At 41.6% G+C, this 19,017-nt stretch overlaps 1 protein-coding gene across 6 annotated transcripts in view; it reads right to left on the bottom strand.

Moving 5' to 3' along the window:
- The window catches only part of ORC5 (origin recognition complex subunit 5), a 120,610-nt gene that overhangs the window by 67,264 nt on the left and 34,329 nt on the right, over window positions 1-19,017 (bottom strand). For all 6 annotated transcript variants that reach the window (XR_012156834.1, XM_073328522.1, XM_073328525.1 and 3 more), the window contains exons 10-12: window positions 15,489-15,541; window positions 10,956-11,068; window positions 7,948-7,995 (exon numbers count right to left, since the gene is read on the bottom strand). Coding sequence is in view for 5 of the 6 variants with exons in the window: in XM_073328522.1 (XP_073184623.1) it covers window positions 7,948-7,995; window positions 10,956-11,068; window positions 15,489-15,541 (214 nt within the window). In the remaining variant the exon portion in view is untranslated. The remainder of the gene's footprint in view (window positions 1-7,947; window positions 7,996-10,955; window positions 11,069-15,488; window positions 15,542-19,017) is intronic.

Raw genomic sequence — 19,017 nt, 5'->3', positions numbered from 1 at the left:
GTGACTGAAAGTAGATTTTGAATCCCAGGTCAGTGCCTTAGCCACAAGACCATTTTTCCCCTCTCCTGACACTATTAAATACAAAAGTGGGCAGTGTGATTAACTCTGATTTAAAAAACAAAAACCCCAATAAACAAGTCACCCAGAGCACAAGTACTGGATTTGATTTATTGTTATTGTCATCACATAACCTACTAAACACCCACACAATCAGAAGCTATATTTGCCAGGCAAGTGGCTCTTAGAAGTCTATTAGCCTCAAATATGTTGTTACTTTAAACATATAAATACATAAAGAGAACATTTTGTATATTTTGCTTATTGAACACAAGTGCTTTATTGGCATTTTTATTTCCAAGAGGTCCATCCATTAAGGAGATTCTACTAGGAATTTTACTTTAGTCACGTTCTCAGAGTCAGTACCTTAACCTAAGCCCCTTTACTTAGAGCAGTGGTTCTCAAAGCTGGTCCACCGCTTGTTCAGGGAAAGCCCTTGGTGGGCAGGACCAGTTTGTTTCCCTGCCGCATCCGCAGGTTCCGCCAATCGCGGCTCCCGCTGTCCGCGGTTCGTCGCTCCAGGCCAATGGGGGCTGCGGGAAGAGGCGCGGGCCAAGGGACATGCTGGCCACTCTTCCCGCAGCCCCCATTGGCCTGGAGTGGCAAACTGCGGCCAATGGGAGCCAAAAATCAGCCAATCCTGCAGATGCGACAGGTAAACAAACCGGTCCATCCCACCAGGGGCTTTCCCTGAACAAGCGGTGGACCGGCTTTGAGAACCACTGACTTAGAGCAACCACATTAGTTTTTATACATTCCAATGGTAATTGTGCTAAAAATAATTTCAATTTTAAACAATTTAAGAGTCTCAAAGTCATGTTATAAAACCTAAACAATGCTGCAATGAATTAATTTGACATCTATATCATAAAAGCACTCAGGTAGCATTTTGAGCAATCCTCCCAATACTTCCCCCCAAAAGAGAACATTTTAAAGATGAGGAAAAATGGGGTAGATGGGATAAATGATTTGGCCCCAGAGACAATTAGTGTCAGAGCCAGAATTAGAACTCAGGAGATCCTGGCAACATCTAATCTCTCAAACTACTGTCGTGACATCCTTTTAGTTTAGGATGTCATTTGAATAACTTGATGGAATCGTTTCTTTTTAATGTAGTGCAGGTCACCTAGCTCCTTATTACAGGCCTGTCTCTCTTCTTTTAGGATTTGAATAAAGTCAGTAACATTACTTTTACTTTAACTCCTTCCAGTGAAGAAAAATCATCATCACCAGTAGTCACAGGAGCTTTGTAATTGCTTGCCCTATGTTGCATCTGAAACTTTCAAGTTCTCCTGGGGAGTAGGATTAACTGTGGAAGCTGGAAAGAAAGAAGCTTTCCTGAGCACAATACTGAAATTAGCTATGAAATTCTGCTCTGAGACTAACTCCAAGAGACCATCATTATACAGGATTTTCTAAAATTAGGAATATACCCAAGAAGCTGTAATGCTCTCTAGATTTCAGTATGAATGGAATAAGAATTAGGGTCAGGTCCAGGGGTGAGGCTGGCAGCAAGTATGTGTAGACGGGTGGGAGAGAGGAGAAGTGAACGCTTGTTCCTATATTCTTGACAGGAATGATTGAGGTACATGCCATACAAAAACAAAATTAGTGAAGGAAGCCCTTGTTTAAGATGGTCTGTATCAGGAATGCAGGCAGGTGGTGATGCACCAATGTCACAGAGTAGAATTTGGTTCAAAGAGTAACTTTCACTTTATTTTTTTAAGTATGTATATACATATACTTTAATTAGCTAACAGCAATAATTAGAGTACAAAGATTTGCGTAACAACTGTACAGATACTTCTCAACAGTACTGGGAATTAACAAGTCTCTCTACTGTGACTGACTCCCATACTTTGAAGTTTCAGACTATTTACTAGAAACAGTACCTTGTGAAAAAGCCCCATAATTTAATAGGGATGGAATTAAATAAGATCCTTTCAAAAGGATTTCAAAAGCAGTTTATAGAATTCTGTAGCAGAAACTATTAAAATTCCCATACGCATAGTTTAGAAATTTTCAAGTCTCATTTCTATAAGACTTTTGTACAAGGAGCTAAGCAGAAAAACTTCATTATATATGAAATACTTAAAAACTTATAAAAGACACTTTCCCTTTCAGAATTTTTATACTTTTTTCTTTGTATTCTTTTTAAAAGCTCTTCTGATTCATTTTGCTCTTTCCCAGCTTTCTTCACCACAAACAACTTGTACTTTCTTCCCTGAAAAGCTCCCTCCACTTCAACTAAGGCTTTTCTCCTAGTTGGCATTACTTGTGTTTACATTCTTCTTTTACAGTGGAAGATTCCCTACCTCTCGGTTATTTATTTGACTTAACTCTCTGATCACACCACAAGTTTACACCGCTTCACAAAACCCGATCAATGTACCCAAGCTTTAAGATTTCTTAAAGGAGTGACAGCCTGATGTATTCAAAAAGAACAGAAGCTCAACCAGGACCCATCAGGTTTAGATCTACCTCATTTCTGTATGGGGAAAAGGGAATGGGCTCTTAACCTCACGTGGCTGGGGATTTCATGCTCTCACCATGCTACTACAGTTCTCTCTTTTCTGAGCCAGCCAACATGTTTGAACTCCCTCAACTGACAAAGAGAGGGGGCATTTTAAATTGGAAAATTGACACAACAGGAGTCTATCACACTGGAACTGGATGAGAGGTACAGCACCAAAAGCCAATAGAAAATTGAGGATATGTTTACACTACCCACCAGATCACGATAAATCGACCCCCAAGCATTCTCCCATCGACTCCTGTACTCCACCGCTGCGAGAGGCGCAGGCGGAGTCGACGGGGGAGTGGCAGCAGTTGACTCACCATAGTAAAGACACCGCGGTAAGTAGGTCTAAGTATGTCGACTTCAGCTACGTGATTCACGTAGCTGAAGTTGCGTAACTCAGATCAATTCCCCCCCTCCCCGCAGTGTAGACCAGGACTCAGTCTCAAAGACAACACCTGACATACTTGAACATACAAAGTATGCTTAGGGAGATGCTGCAGTTGCAGCTCTATCTGGCAGAACTCTCAGTAGGGCTTGCAGTATCAGTCTATCAGTTACCTAGAAAGGGGTATGTCTTACATAAGCAGAAGTGGGAGGTTTGCTTGTTCTAGAAAAAAAATTATGGCCTAATAGACTGACTAAGGAGTTAGGAATCAAGATCTCCTAAATTTTTAGTCTGGCTCTGCCCCTGACTCCTGGTGCCCTTAGATAAGCCACTTAGGGAAAAATTCTTTGCTGGTGTAAACTAGCAAAGCTCAACTACAGTCAGTGAACCTCCATGAGTTTACATCAAAGACTGGGCCTTCGATCTTTGTGTCTCATTTTCCTCACCTGTAAAATGGGAATACCTACCAACCAATGTTTACACCTATGTAAGGGACTTGGTCAAAGAATAATATGTGAAATGTAATGTGAGAAACAGGATACTGCAATTGCTCCGGAAAGCCACTTAAAGTGTTGCATAGATCAGATTAAATACAGATTAAACCCTAGGATACACTTCTCAGTTTCTTATATGGAACCATCTCAACCCAGGAGCTGAAGTTTAGTATCAAGGGAACACATTCAACTCCAAGCTATTTTCCATACAGTAAAGGTGTTTTCTCAATTCTAATAAATGGAATTATGTAGAATACTCTAAGGGGCTCCAAACAGAGATTCTAATTAGAATCAGTCTTACTTTGAAACTAAATACTGAAAGGAAGTAGCTTGAATCCCAGGAATTAGATCACTCAAGTCTTAAGAGCAGCTTCCTATACTAGCAAAGCAAGGCTTGCAGTCTGACTCAATGGTGGCTAGAAAAAAATGTCACCCCATACCAATGCTCTAGCCAAACAAAAAACAAACAAAAAAAAAACAATTTTAGGTACACGTGGCAATGTTCAATGTAAATGGTAATTCAAAAGGTTCATTTTAATTTGAGAGAAAGAATTCTTCCTTTAAAAAATATGTTTTGTGGTCATGACATGTGCTAGATTAACCATTCAAACTGGTAAGAGTCCGCTATTTATCTGAAAGTCATTTATGTTGTGGGCAGCAACAAAAGCTTCTTCAATCCACACCACTCACGTGCCTCAACCCTACTGTAGGGTAACACTTACGCTGTGTCTACACTATGAGCTAGGGGTGAGATTCCCAGCTTGCGTACACAATCACTGAGCTAACAAGAGTATGAATAGTGAAACCACAATAGCAGAGGACGCAGCAGCACAGCTTAGCCATGCTGTGACCCAGGGACATCTTGGTGTCAACTGGCAGAGGGGTGAATAAGGTTTAGAAGGCTCCACTGCATTTGACATCTCCAAAATAAGAGTGCCAAACGGTGGCATGTGAGGTCTCAATACACTGGTCATTTTAGTCACTGTGAAATATATGAATGAATAATATTTAAGATAATACTTATTCAGATGGGAATTATGTTCTTAAAGCCTTGAAGTTAAAAGCAGGTCACCAGGAGGTGACTGGCCTTGGACAAATTCATTCAGGCAGGGGATTGGAGATTCATCTTTTTGTTTGGTCACGTGTGAATTGTGCATCGTCTCTCTCACAAGGTAAGCCTATCAGCATGCGGAGCCAGATGCTAATTAAAAGACTGCAAGGTCAAAAAGAGGGAGGCCACAGGGAAGAACAATCAGCAGGCGATGCCCTGATTATGAATAATGATCAAAAAGCTATTTTGATATATCTGGGACTGAAAAGAGGACAATGTGATTTGTCTCATGAATGGAAGATCACAGCCAAGCCTGGATGAAATACACCAGAAGGACTTTGGATCAATTTTTGTTCTATATGATAGGACAATGTCTTGTTAATTAAATATAGGCTTTAGAAAGTGTTACGATTTTATATGTAACCGTTTCCATTAATTCTACTTGCTTTTTCTTGAGTCTGTATTTCTTTGTTAATGTTTTGTTTTTCCTACAAACATATATAAGTACTGTGTGCTGAGTGGAGTGGTGATCCTGAAGTGTAACCGGTAAGCAGGTGTACACTATTCCTTTGGGAGCAGTGGATCTGTGAATTCAGAGTGTCCAGTGGAACAGGGGCAGACACTCCAGGGGGACACTTGCAGTGCTCAGAGGTTGCAGTATACCTTATCGTTACCTGTAAAGACAGAGCAGGGCCTGCAGAGGCCTGGAAGGCAGTGCTTGTATTGCCAGAGGCTAGTAGTGTTGGGGAACTGACCCACAGTAGGCGCAGATAAGGCTTCCTTGTCATAAGGGAAGGTGCCTCACAACTCTGGGGGTCCCCAGGAAGTGTCACGTGCCAAGTGCATCCTGACCAGTTTCAGGCTTGTTTGTACTCGATGAGAGGTAGTGCAAGTATGTGTATGAGAGCTGGGAACCACATCTCTAGTTTGTGCTACAGATGCAGTCATGGAGAAGTTTAAATCTACATGCTAATACTGCTAATAAGTGCGTGCCAGTTAGTGACAAGCTAACAGGCAGAGGCTAACAAACCCTGGAAGTAAGCAAAGGTTTAAATAAGTGAAAACAGAAATAGGCAGGGGCTTTATTGAAAAAAATTGAAAATAGGAAAAGAATTTGTAAAAAAACAAAACAGAAAAAAGGTAATTGACTCAATCAGCAATTTGTGCACTAACTAGTTTATGTCACTTCATGATCTTGTCACTGTTACATTGACCTCCTTCCTCTTCTTACTCCATCTTACACTCACTTTTTGCATCTTGTTTTACATTAGATTGTAAAATCTTTGGTGGCATGGACCACATCTTACTATGTGTTTGCACAGCACCTGTGGGTGCTTAAATAAACAAACAAACAAATAGAAATAAAATATTTATAAATATAAAACTTTTTTTTAAATGCAAGTACATCTGTCCACTAGGGATTAGACAGAGACATCAATCCATCTCCAATAAACTATGACGCTAATGGTGCTAGCCCTTGGTCACAGTCAGTCAATATGAATCCAAAATAGAGACCATGAACTGGAGGGCTCTGTGTCTCATCATCAAATCTCTGGTTATCCAGCTGCTTTGTGTTCCTGCCTTTCCCCATCTTGCCACCTTAAATGAGATATTATTGCCTATAGGAAAGAGAGCAAGGCACCTCCTGCAGCTGGAGGGGAAGGATGAAGATTTGGGCTGTGATGCAGTATTTATTCATTCCTGTTTCTCTTTCCCTCCCACAAGACCTGTGATCACAACTTGAGATGTGGATGTTTTTCAGGGTAGAGAACAGTCCTGAAAATAATTAGAATCTTTGAAAATCCTCTGGAGTTCACATGCCAGAGACAAGACACATGAGAGTTCTATAACTAAAGGATACTTGTTTTCTATGGAGTTAAGGATTTACAAGATAGATGTTAATATAAATAAGTTTCTTAACATTTCACATCATTCTAGACAGGTGAAATTATGTGGATTAAGAATTTTTTTTTTTAATATACCAATTTACACATATGTTACTCAGTCATAGGATCAAATTCTCTTCTAGCGTACACTGGTACAACTCCACTGAAATCCATGCAGTTACAACAACTTATTTGGGTAAAGGGTTTGGCCACTATTCTTTAAATCTTTTCTCCTGATGGAATAATTACAAATTTCCTTAAGGAACATACATTTTCCTTACACACAACAGACAAGCAGTCAAACTTTAACCCTGAGTGACTAAAGTTAGGTTCCTAAATCCATATTTAGGCACCTAAAAGTGGTCTGATTTTCAAAGCTACTGAACATCTAACTAACAGAGGGGTTTACGTGTACTATGACTAAGGTGAAGATTTTGTCATGTTATTTTTCGTGAAAGTCACAGACAGGTCACAGGCAATAAACAAAAATTAATGAAAGCCTTGACCTGTCTGTGACTTTTGCTGCTGCGGTTCCATGGTTTCTCCCACTACAGTAGTGGCTGGGACCTGTGGGGTTCCCCCTCTGCCCACAGCGGCGAGAGCTTTGGGAAACATGGTCACCCTGGAGAGAAAATGGGACACCCCATCCGCTCATCCGAGGTGTCCCCTCCCCCTAATCAAGGCTGTCGCCCATCACTGGAACCCTGAGGCGGGCCCCTTCAGGAGTCTGTCACCTGTGGCTAGAACTTCGCAGGAGACCCCCACCCCGTCACTTGCTGCTGCTGTCAACTGTTGCTGGAACCCTGCCAGGGCCCCACTGGCTGTCTGTTCCAGAGTCCTGCCGCCCCTGGGTCTGAAGCAGAGAATGTCATGGAGGTCTCTGGAAGTCACGGATTCTGTGACTTCCATGACCTCTGTGACATAAACATAGCCTTAACTATGACCTTCTAAATACCAAGTCCCATATTTAGCTAATACATCAGTGCCTATTCAATTAATTTTATACCTAAATATGGATTTGGGAGCCAAACTTGAGGCACCAGATTTGAAGATTTTGGCCTATTGTTCCTCTCACATTGTATGTGCACAGAATTTTGTCCATAAAGTTTAAACTTAGTCTCAGACATAAAAAAGAGGATGAAGCAATGGGTCTCTGCTTTTCTAACATGAGCCACATCAGTATTTTTTTTTTTTTATAAGCAAAACCACTGCACCACTTCACATCTGAAGGAAAAGTGGTATTGGTTTAAAAAAGTAGAAACATGAGAAATAGATAACATCAATTTGTACAACAAGACCAGAAGTGATCTCCACTACATGATAGTAATTAAATGTAATGCGTGTCCTCTTAAAACAAAAATATGTCTATTAATAAATTACAACACCTTGTATGAAAAGTAAACATCAAGTAAACCAATAAACTAGAGATTATAGCAGGCAATGCTCTTGTATGCTCTTTAAATCATACATTCAGGTGGCAAGGGGAAAATATATAGCCACTACTACAGGTGAAAGCAGTATTTAGTTGTGAGTGAGGATTGAAAGCTAAATACCTTTTCATGTTTTTTCAAAAAGTTTGTCTTCTTGATTTTCCCATGATGCTGTAAACACAGAAGCAAAATATGAGCAAATATGACAGCAAAAAGTTACAATGTTATATAACTTGAATAGGGTGGGAAAAAAATCAACGAACGTACAACTGTTCATTACATATTTATAGTAATGTACTACTACCATAGTTCTGCCTACTTATCACATGCCAATTAGTTATCTTTGTCCTTAACAGCATACTGCTTATTCAGTACCTAACACACTCTAGGCATAACTTCTTGGCTCCCTCATATATAAACTGTGTGAACATAGGGTGAAAACTTTCACCCAGCCGTGTTGCGATGTTTGTAAAGTGGTTTATTGGGGGGGGAGGGGGGGAAGGGGGAATGTACAAATTTAAAAATCAGAAAATTAAATACTTAGCCATCAGAAAATAAATTAATTTGACACTAATCAGAAGAGTCAGAGAGCCATTTCTATGAGTCTCCTTCCACCTCACCCCATCCCGTGCCTCAAAATCAGCTTGAGAAAAGGCCATAGTGTGTTTCCTTTGTCTTTCTAGAAATGGGAAAGCGGCTGCCCCTTGATCTTTAAATGCATCCAGTTTGCACCTACATCATTTTTGAAGTCTATACAAGGAACTCAGTTTTATTTTGTTTATATTTAAGATGACAACAGGATAGCCACAAAATAAAGCAATAAAGTGTCAAAAAGAGGCCAACATACAGGATGTGAAGGTCACGTCAAGAGTAGACAGGTAAAAATGTAACTGGAATAAAGAAAGTAGCTGATGTCCTGTGAGCAGATAAAATTCATCTAGAAGGATTGTGTTGAGGGAGAAAGGATTGGATCAAGGAAGGGCAAAGCACAGGGGCTGAGGAAGAAATAAGGAATTGATGGAGGGGTAAGGGAAAGATAATTGGAGTTTTTAAAATTACCTGGATTGCGGGTGGTGGGTTATATGAATTATACTGTTGCAGTTGAGTAGTTACATTAAAATCTTATCTGTAATATATTTTTAAGTTATGTCAAGGCTGCTTACAGTACATAGATACCCATCCATTTTAGCATTAGTATAAAGTACAAAATACACATGTACACACTTCTTAAAATAAATTCTAAGCAGATTTTCAATATGGTATGCAATAGAACAAGACCATTTTTTCTTTCAATCCTACTTTGCACAAAACGGTGACCTCCTGTCAACTGTTATCCTTTTTCAAAAGGGCACTTAAAATGTTTTAAGAGATTTTAAGGGAAAAATTGTACGTTACATTGTACTGGAATTTTCTTTCAACTCATGACATCACTGAGATTTATTATTTTGATGTTGTAATTGTTTGTCAACATTCTGCTGCTTTTAATTTGCAACATTGTCTCAATTTATCTACAGTGGTAACTATTTTAATAATAGTAGTATCGCCTTTAATGATTCAACAACGTTCCTTTGGTTCACACCTGTTTAATTATGAGACTTTGGTTAATGATTCCAATATAAAGTTTTTTGCCCAAATCCCATCAGATCTCATTACAATTCCAACCATAAGTTCTCTTTCTACAGCTCCCAGGACACATTGACACAGGATTAGAAAGCTTCTCCCAAAGTGCTATTTGTTCTAGCTTTTGAGATATCGCTAATTTGTGAACTTGGCCTTAACACCTGATTAAGTGCTCTCAGGCGATACTTGTGGTAGAAATGGTGATTATTCATGCTTTATCAATGATTGACAAGATATTTAACTTGACTAATTAAAAAGCCAACAAATTTATTACATGGCCTCGCACTTCAAAGGTCTTTGAGGAGCATGTTCCAACTATGCATTTCACTGCACTGAAGAGAAGCACCAGTATGCCCATACACAGGGACTGAAGGACTGGAGCCTGATTTCAGACATGCTACAATGACGGAGATAAATAAAGCCATATCTTTTCACCACTCATAATTTCCTTGTTCTTTTTAGTATATATAAATAAAATAAATGCTTTTGTTGACTTATTTCCCACAGTTAAATTTAGATCCTGAGGAGAGAGAGAAGTCTGCATGAAATCAGAAGTTAAAACAGTGAAGTTATTTTTCAGCAAGTAAGTTCTTCCAGTGATATTTCTCTTCCCAAATGTTAGAAATGAAATATTTGGCTATGTACACATATCTGTAAATTATCGTTACAAATAATTCTCTCCTCTTCTGAAGTACATACAAAATGATACAGACCAATGTGAAACATTTAGTTTTCATTATGGGCACATATAACCACCATAAAAAATGAACACCACATCCAAGTTTATTATTTAATTAGTATATCATCACTAAGGACTCCAGTATATGCATCTCAGAACATGGACAGTATATTTATAGGTTTTGCGATGGTGGGGGGATAAAAAAAGATTTCTTAAAGAATTAGCAAGCTTCTATCCCTCAGTGTTCTCACTCTCCAATTTCTTATCCTTGCCTACAACAACTACATTTTACAATATAAAAACCGTTACAGCTACTAATATAAATGGTAAGCATAACTGCTCAATCACTTTGCTTTTTGTTGCAACCTTTTCCTCTCCTCCGCCGTCTGTATCTTGTCAAATTAAGGCCTCTATTCTCCAGACAGATGTACTAGTGCAAACCCTTTAGATCCACATGGAATTCTGCTCTCTTCCATGGGATTCAAACTGTGAATAATAGTACACACCAGCGCATCGATTTGCAGGATCACAAATACTTCAGGGAAGGGGACTATGTCACCTTATAAATGCCATGCAAGACAATAGTGCTACATACATATTATGCATATTTTAATTATCAGAACAGTTCATTTTTCATATTAAACATCAGTAATGATGTGACAATTGTCAACATACCACAATATGTGATCCAAAGTCACAGTTTTATTCAAACCAAATAAATAAGATACAAAAGAGAACAGAAAGTAAATGACCTAAAGGAGTTCTGACCTGAGTGAAGAAGTACACATGACTCTGGCATACAGCAGTAAGAAAAAAAATACATAGTAGTTACCTTAAGGAAGAACCTCTTATCTGTCCTGGCAGGATTGTAGGATGCAAGGTATGCAGCTATTAGAAGGAATTTGGAGTAATAAGGAAGTTCTACGTGAGCATGTGCAGAAAGTCCTATAAAAACAAACAGTTTATGAGTCACTGAGGGAGCATTCTAACTGTGAGAGGCTTAAAATTAGACCAGTAAGTTTTGTTCTGGTTCTCAAGGGCAAACACATTCCTCTTCTCTGCCTGCTCCATTCCTGTAAGTCAGCAGAGATGGATATTTGCTACAATCCGGGTATCCCAAGAGTAAAGCAGGCAGTGCTGTGGAACAATGTGACATGCATAGGTGGCCCTTGAATCAAAACAAAACCAGCACTCAGTTTGCTGGTGGACTGCCCTAGGGCTCCCAGGCATTACGGTAATACAAAGATTAAATAAATACAGCAACAGATGACAATTTCCTTCAATATCCAGGGGAAACCTCATTGAATGTATGTATCATTGTGGGATAGGGTTTGTACGTAATTCCATGGAGGACAGGGACAACAGCCCTCCAGGGACAGTGGGTGATTATTAGGCAAATTTACTCAGGTTGTAACACTTTCAGAGAGCTACCACCACCTGGAGAAAGACTCACATATACTGGTTCAAACTGGATTCTCCAGGAACCAGCAGGCACAGAAAGGATTTTTGGATGAACAGCCTGAGTTTAAACTAACTTAGGGCCATCTTTCTGGTTCAGCAAGTGGACAGGATCTCTGGTCCATGGTTGCGGGGATCCTTAGGGAAGGACTTTGGCCTACTGAGGCCCCATAAGAGTGAGTTTTCTTGTTCTGTGCAAAAGGAATAATGAACTAGTAACCAGAAGAAAACACCTGTGTGGGGTTTGAAGAACTGTTCACCAGCCAGAGCCCTTGTTGGAGTCAGGGGATGACCTCCAGTAAGCTTATTAGCATGTGTGTAGGGTTGTTGGTTTTGTTTTGTTTTTAGTGTTTTCTCTGTAATGCTTTCACCTTAAGAATAAATGTGCTTACTTAGAAAGAGCTGTGTGGTAGGTTAACGGTGGGCAATTACATTCTTTACTGTTTCTGAACATAACAGCAAAGCAAAGCAGACCGACTTAGGGAACCTGAATTTGTTGGGGAGGTCACAGTATAGGCAAGGAGCTGTGCAGTCTAGAAGTACCCTGGTCACGAGGAAGAGAGTTACAGGTCTCCACCCAAGATAGGTGATGGCTTAAGAGCCGCAAGTGTAGAGAGGATGCCCTTGCTGAACCATGGAGGGGGAATACAGGTCCAGTTACCCTGAACTGTGACAAATACCACTACTAAGAAGACGACAGATTTCATGAATGATCTGGGAACCACTGAGCTATGATCTTTGTTTGCTGAATTGGTTTAAAAAACAAAAACAAAAAAACAACCATCCTCACATTTTAAAACAGTTTCAGGCCAATCTGGTTTAAGACAGTTTGGTTCGCTAGTGTGGATATGGCAAAACTGTCAATCTGTCCTCTTCCCAATTGAGATTTGACCTTCAGGCTGCGATAAACTTCTCAAGGAACCAGCTCCACAATGAGCCAGACTCCAACTAGGGAGCCAAATTGCATCTTTGAACACACACCAACACCCTGGTGGTGGCTGTTTTCTCAGCTGCAGCTCAGCATCTGGACATGTTGTTTTTTTAATTTTATTTAGGATTGGAAACCTTTTACCCAGTGATGAGCTGCCAAAATCTTAACAACCGGTTCCCTATAAAAAGTTCTGATTTAAGGGATGTGCCCCAGTATGTATTTTTTGTACCAACAGGGTTACCATACGTCCGTATTTTCCCGGACGGCGATTTAAGAACCAAAAAGCCTGACCTGTCTGGGAAAATACGGATGTATGTTAACCCTGCCTAAAGTTTTTTTTAAAAAGATGGGCCTGAACTAGAAATGAGCTCCATTTCACATGTGTGGGTCCCCGCCACTCCCTGGGGGTGTGCTAGGGTGACCAGAAGTCCCGATTTTATAGGGACAGTCCCGATTTTGGGGTCTTTTTCTTACATAGGCTCCTATAACCCCCCACCCCGTCCTGATTTTTCACACTTGCTGTCTGGTCACCCTAGGGTGTGCACATGTGTGGGTCCCAGCTGCTCCACGCCCCCCTCATTGAAGCAGGTGTGCAGGGTTACTGCCCTGGGAACTGCAGGGCACCAGTGGACGTGGTGCCAGCTGCAGATGGGCATGCGGCAGGGCTAGCTGGAAGCAAGGGGTGCGGAGCTGCTGGAGACAGGGGGTGTGGGGGCAGCTGGAGACGGGGGCTAGCTGCGGGCAGGGGATGGCTGGAGGCAGGGGTGGCTGGTGGCAGGGTGGTGGGTACTCACGGGGAGAGCAGTAGGACGCAGCCCAGGCCCAGCAGAGCAGTGGGGGACCCACCAGGCAGCAGCGGGAGCCCCAGGGCCAGGGGTCGGGGGAGCAGCAGCAGCAACAGAGATCATGCCCAGGGCCAAGTGGCAGCCCACATGGCTCCCGCAGCGCAGCGCCCCCGGTGGCCAGAGGAGGAATTACATCACTTCCTGGTCGGAGCCCATCAAAGCCTCAGCGCCCCCTTCAGGGAAGCGGGTTAACAACTGGTTCTAAAACTGCTTCAAAATTTAACAACCGGTTCAAGCAAACTAGTGCGAACAGGCTCCAGCTCACCACTGCTTTTACCTTCAAAACTCTCAGCCTGATTTGTTTGGTCTAGTCTACTATACATGCATTTTGCAAGTTTACATATATTTTACATACACAAGAGTATTCTACAATGTGTATTTCCTCCTTCCTTTCACCCTTCCATTTCTACACTTTTCTCTTTCCCCACTTTCTTCCAGTCACTGTAATTTTTTTTTTTTATTTAAAATGTGTATGACCAGCAGGCTCAAGCTGCCTTATCTTTGCTGTTGGCTGGAGAGGTCAGTTTCCTAGAGGGTCTATTTTGTGACTACTCAGTTTTGTCTTTTCATCTAGACTGTTCCCTGCCCTTTGTAGCTTGTCTTCTGTGCTTTGTACAATACCAAGCATGTACCTGTCAATGCTCAAACAAACAAAAAATGTAGGCTTTAATCTTTGTACGTTTAACGAATAAGGATCAAAACAGTGGAACGTGTTTAAAAGTTAGTGTAAATTTCAGAGTCCACAATATAATTGTGGAGCACTTGAGAAGGGTTATTTACAAGTTTCCTTTAAGGTAGTCATGAAAGCATGGCATATTTTTTTCAGCTTCTACTAACAGTCAAGTAGCTGTTTTATTCGTACAGTATTTTAATTAAAAATGCAATCCCAGATAAAAGAAACTCCTGCTTGTAGACAATTGAGTTGAATACTGAAATGCCTGTGTTCCTACTCCATCTTTCTGACCTGCTGGGATTAGAATTATGCATTGAATAACTGTTTGCTTAATTACATCCACAGTACAGTTTATTACATATTAATTTCTCTTTAGAACAATGCTAATGTCAGAAATGTTATTTACCAACAAAAACATTTTCCCTAGCGTATAAGCTTAAAGTATCCTGAAAGTAACTGAGTAAAATCTCTCTTTTTTGAGCTAATCAGGAATAAGTGTATTGTTGTCATTTGGTAAAAATAGGAGGTTTACGAATAACCCTATGATTCTATTTCCCTTGACTAGACACACTGCAAAAGTAACATATTTGTTTAAAAAGTAAAGGTCTGAATCTCACTCTGATCACTACCACATTATCTATAAACTATCACCACAGCTTTGACAGAACATACTGCATCTGACTGCCTCTCAAAAGAAGAGAGTCTTACCATTGTGGAGACTAGGGGGAAAAGATGGTCCAAAAATTCAGAACCGGGCAAGAACCTATTGCTGAATGGCAGAGGGGCTTTTCAAAGAAGACATTTTAGTAATCTCCTAGCCTCTGTTTACCAGAAGCTGGGAATGGATCACTTGATGATTACCTGTTCTGTCAATTCCCTCTGAAGCACCTGGCATTGTCCGCTGTCAGAAGACAGGATACTGAGCTAGACAGACCTTTGGTCTGACCCAGTATGGCTGTTATTATGTTAATCTTCCCTGAAGAGTAATTGAAAACTAAAGAGCAGATTAAGACTTAACTCTCAGTTCTGCCTAATGGGTGGTGGCACAGAGCTGCACTACTCCAGAGGCAGCAGTAGAAAGGAATTGTGACAGTCATGATTCACATACCTCTCAGCCACAACTTGTCCAGGGTTCCTGTTTTGCTCAGGTATATGCTGTGTCAGCCCATTACCAGAGGCAGCACATTTCTCCTTCAGATCCAGCCATCTCTGCTGGTCATGCACAGGGTTGTGGATCAGCCTACTCCCCACCCTTTTGCACGTAGGAGTAGTGGTTTATTCCCCGCCCCCCCATGCCCAGGCTCAACATCCAGGCATATTCTGCACCAAGGAAGGAGGTACAATCTAGGCCTCAGTAAAGTAATTCCATTCAACTGTTTGTTAGGGATCAGCAATCACATCACTAAATAACTGCTACCATAACTACTACTATTTAGAATTATTGCATCTATTTGATACCTTTCAAGTGCCCAGGTTCTCCATCATCCTGCTGTATTCTCTCCCACTGTGAGCTAAAAAAAGGAAGAGAGGTGTTTAAAGAAATAATACCTGTTATATCCAAATGAAAAGGAGACGTTACTTACCTTGCAGAGTAACTGGAGTTCAAGATGGTTTTGTCCCTATGGGTCCTCCACATCAGAATCCATGGATTCGTGAGCCAAGATTTTGTGAGCAGGTCCAGACCTGTGCCCTATGCATCCTTGTGCTCAGGTACAAGGTATACAGGGTGGGACAGGCTTGCCACCACTACGGTTCCTTCTCAAACATAGTCTATACAGAATGGGAAAGGAAGAGTCTATACAGGAAGAATGGGCTCCACCTAACCCAAAATGGAACCAGATTGCTGACATGTAAAATTAAGAAGGTTGTAGAAGAGTTTTTAAAGTAAGGGCTGAGGGAAAGCCGACAGGTGCAAAGGAGCACATAGTTCGGATGGAGACATCCCTTAGGGAAGTATCTATTAACGGCAATTCTCTATATCCTAAGTAAACAAGATAGGAATGAAGTTGATAGAGTACAGGTAGGAACTGAAGAGAAAGTCATATGAAAAAAGAGTTCCATTCAATTACATCACATAATGGCAGACAGCTAAAAAGTGAAAATTTTTATAAGTGTTTGTATATAAATGCTAGAAGTCTATATACTAAAGATGAGTGAATTCGAGTGCCTGGTATTAAATGGTACACCCACACCTTGAATACTGAGTGCAGTACTGGTTGCCAACCTCAAAAAGGTACAGAGAAGGGCAACAAAAATGATTAGGGGGATGGAACAGCTTCCACATGAGTAGAGAGTAAAAAGACTAGGACTTCTCAGCTTGGAAAAGAGATGCCTAAGAGGGGATATGATAGAGGCCTATAAAATCATGAATGGTGTGGAGAAAGTGAATAAGGAAGTATATTTACCCCTTCACATAACACAAGAACTATGGGTCACACAATGAAATTAACAGGCAGCAGGTTTGTTTTAAACAAAAGGAAATACTACTTCACAAGCTACACAGTCAACCCATGGAACTCGTTGCCAGGGGATGTTGCGAAGGCCAAAAGTATAACCGGGTTCAAAAAAGAATTAGATAAGTTCCTGGATGATAGATCCATTAGTTGCTATTAGCCAAGATGGTCACAAATGCAATCTATGCTCTGGGTTTCCTAAGCCTCTAACCACTGGAAGCTGGGACAAAAAATGGATGGATCACTCAATAATTGCCCTGTTCTGTTCATTCCCTCTGAAGCATCTGGCATTGGCCACTGTTGGAAGACAGGATACTGCGCTAGATGAACCCACATCTCGAAGAACTCCTGTTACTGTACAAGGTAAGTAACCTCTCCTCCTTCGAGTTATTGCTGTTATGGGTGCTCCATGTTGGCAGTTTCCCAAGGAGCACCCCAACTGAGGGGGAAGGGTGCTGAGGAGGTGGATTCAGTATGAGCCAAAGAAGAGGCTCATCAAAGGCCACTTCTAGAGCTGATGCACAGACAAGAGCAGTGTTGAGAAAACGTACTGAAGACCAGGTGACAGCTTTGCAAATGTCCAAGATGAGTATGTTCTTCAGTAAGGCCGTAGAGGGAGACTGAGCCCTGGTGGAATGGGCCATCTCCCTAGGTAGAGAACGCACCTTCGAGGCTTTGTTACTGGTGAGGATGTATCCTGAAACCCATTTTCAGTCTTTGCCCTTTCATTTTTTCTGCCATGGAAACAGGAAAAAACAGACTAGGAAAAGCCAAGAAGCTTAATCCTGCCAAGGTACATTTTTGTGTATCCAGCACATGGAGACTCCCTTGTTCTTGCAAAGATCGAGGCTTGGGGTAATACACTGGTAGATGAATGTCCTGATTAACATGGAATTCTGATGAAACTTGAGGCAGAAGACAGCAATGGGGACATAACGTCACCTTATTGCCACAGAACAGAGTGTAAGGTGGGTCAGCCTTAAGTACTCCGAGTTCCCCTACTTTTCTGACTGAGGTGATGGCTATGAGGAATGAGGTCTTAAAAGGACAAATGAAGGACACAACTCCCTGTAGGTTCAAATGGGGGGGGGAGGGGTTTCTCACAGCGTTGAGGACTAAGCTGAAGTCCATGTGTAGCAGGTTCTTCATAAACAGATAAAAGTTAAACAGAGCCTTAATGAATCCTGCAATGGTTGAGTGAGCAAAGACCTCATTAGGAAGTGAAAAGTTGTAATAGCAGCAGGGTGAACCTGAACTGAGCTCCGGTGATAAGCCTGTGGTTTTTAATTTAGCAGGTAATTGAGAACGTGCATGAGGAGAGACTCAAGAGGAGGTATAGATAGATGGATACACCAGGCTTGAAAACATCTTCATTTCTGTAGGTAGGCTTTCTACTATTGAGCCATATCATTTCATAGAATCATAGAATATCAGGGTTGGAAGGGACCCCAGAAGGTCATCTAGTCCAACCCCCTGCTCAAAGCAGGACCAATTCCCAGTTAAATCATCCCAGCCAGGGCTTTGTCAAGCCTGACCTTAAAAACCTCTAAGGAAGGAGATTCTACCACCTCCCTAGGTAACGCATTCCAGTGTTTCACCACCCTCTTAGTGAAAAAGTTTTTCCTAATATCCAATCTAAACCTCCCCCACTGCAACTTGAGACCATTACTCCTCGTTCTGTCATCTGCTACCATTGAGAACAGTCTAGAGCCATCCTCTTTGGAACCCCCTTTCAGGTAGTTGAAAGCAGCTATCAAATCCCCCCTCATTCTTCTCTTCTGCAGGCTAAACAATCCCAGCTCCCTCAGCCTCTCCTCATAACTCATGTGTTCCAGTCCCCTAATCATTTTTGTTGCCCTTCTGAAGACCAGTCCTGTTGTACGCTAGAGAGCCACCTAGGAGCCAGGCACGGAGGTGGGTCACATAGTGCCTGACTGCTGGGTGAGGAGATCTGCTGCCAGAGGAAGGTGAAGTAGTGGTCACAGGGACAGGCAAATCAGATACCTGCCTTGGCCATGATGGCACTATGATGATGTCCACCACTTTCTCTTGTGTGGACTTATTTAGGACCTTGAGAAACAACGGTGCTGAGGGATAAACAGAGTGACATGTGAGGCCAAGAGCGTAAGGAGGGCATCTCCCAACAAGTTGTGACTGTGCCTTCCCCTTGAAAAGAAGTGTCAGTACTCTGCATGGATGGTGTTACAAAGATTTCTCTCTGGGGAACCCCAGGTGTCTGAAATATTGTGTCACTCAGATCCCACTTCCTGCTCAGGAAGTCTGCTACAGTGTTCTTCAGTCCCAGTAGATAAATCACTTCGGGCAGGTCTTCACTACCTGCTGGATTGGCGGGTAGTGATCTATCTATCGGGGATCCATTTATCACATCTCATCTAGACACGATATATCGATCCCCAAATGCGCTCCCCGTCGACTCTTGAACTCCAGCTCGTGAGAGGCAGAAGCAGAGTCGATGGGGGAGCGGCAGCGGTCGACTCGCCGCTGTCCTCATGGACAGGTAAGTTGACCTAAGA

The sequence above is a fragment of the Lepidochelys kempii genome, chromosome 1 (assembly GCF_965140265.1).
Source record: "Lepidochelys kempii isolate rLepKem1 chromosome 1, rLepKem1.hap2, whole genome shotgun sequence".
In the NCBI taxonomy this organism is placed as follows: Eukaryota; Metazoa; Chordata; order Testudines; family Cheloniidae; genus Lepidochelys; species Lepidochelys kempii.
Note: the sequence above shows the minus strand (reverse complement) of the source record. Positions and strands in the feature narration are given on the sequence as shown.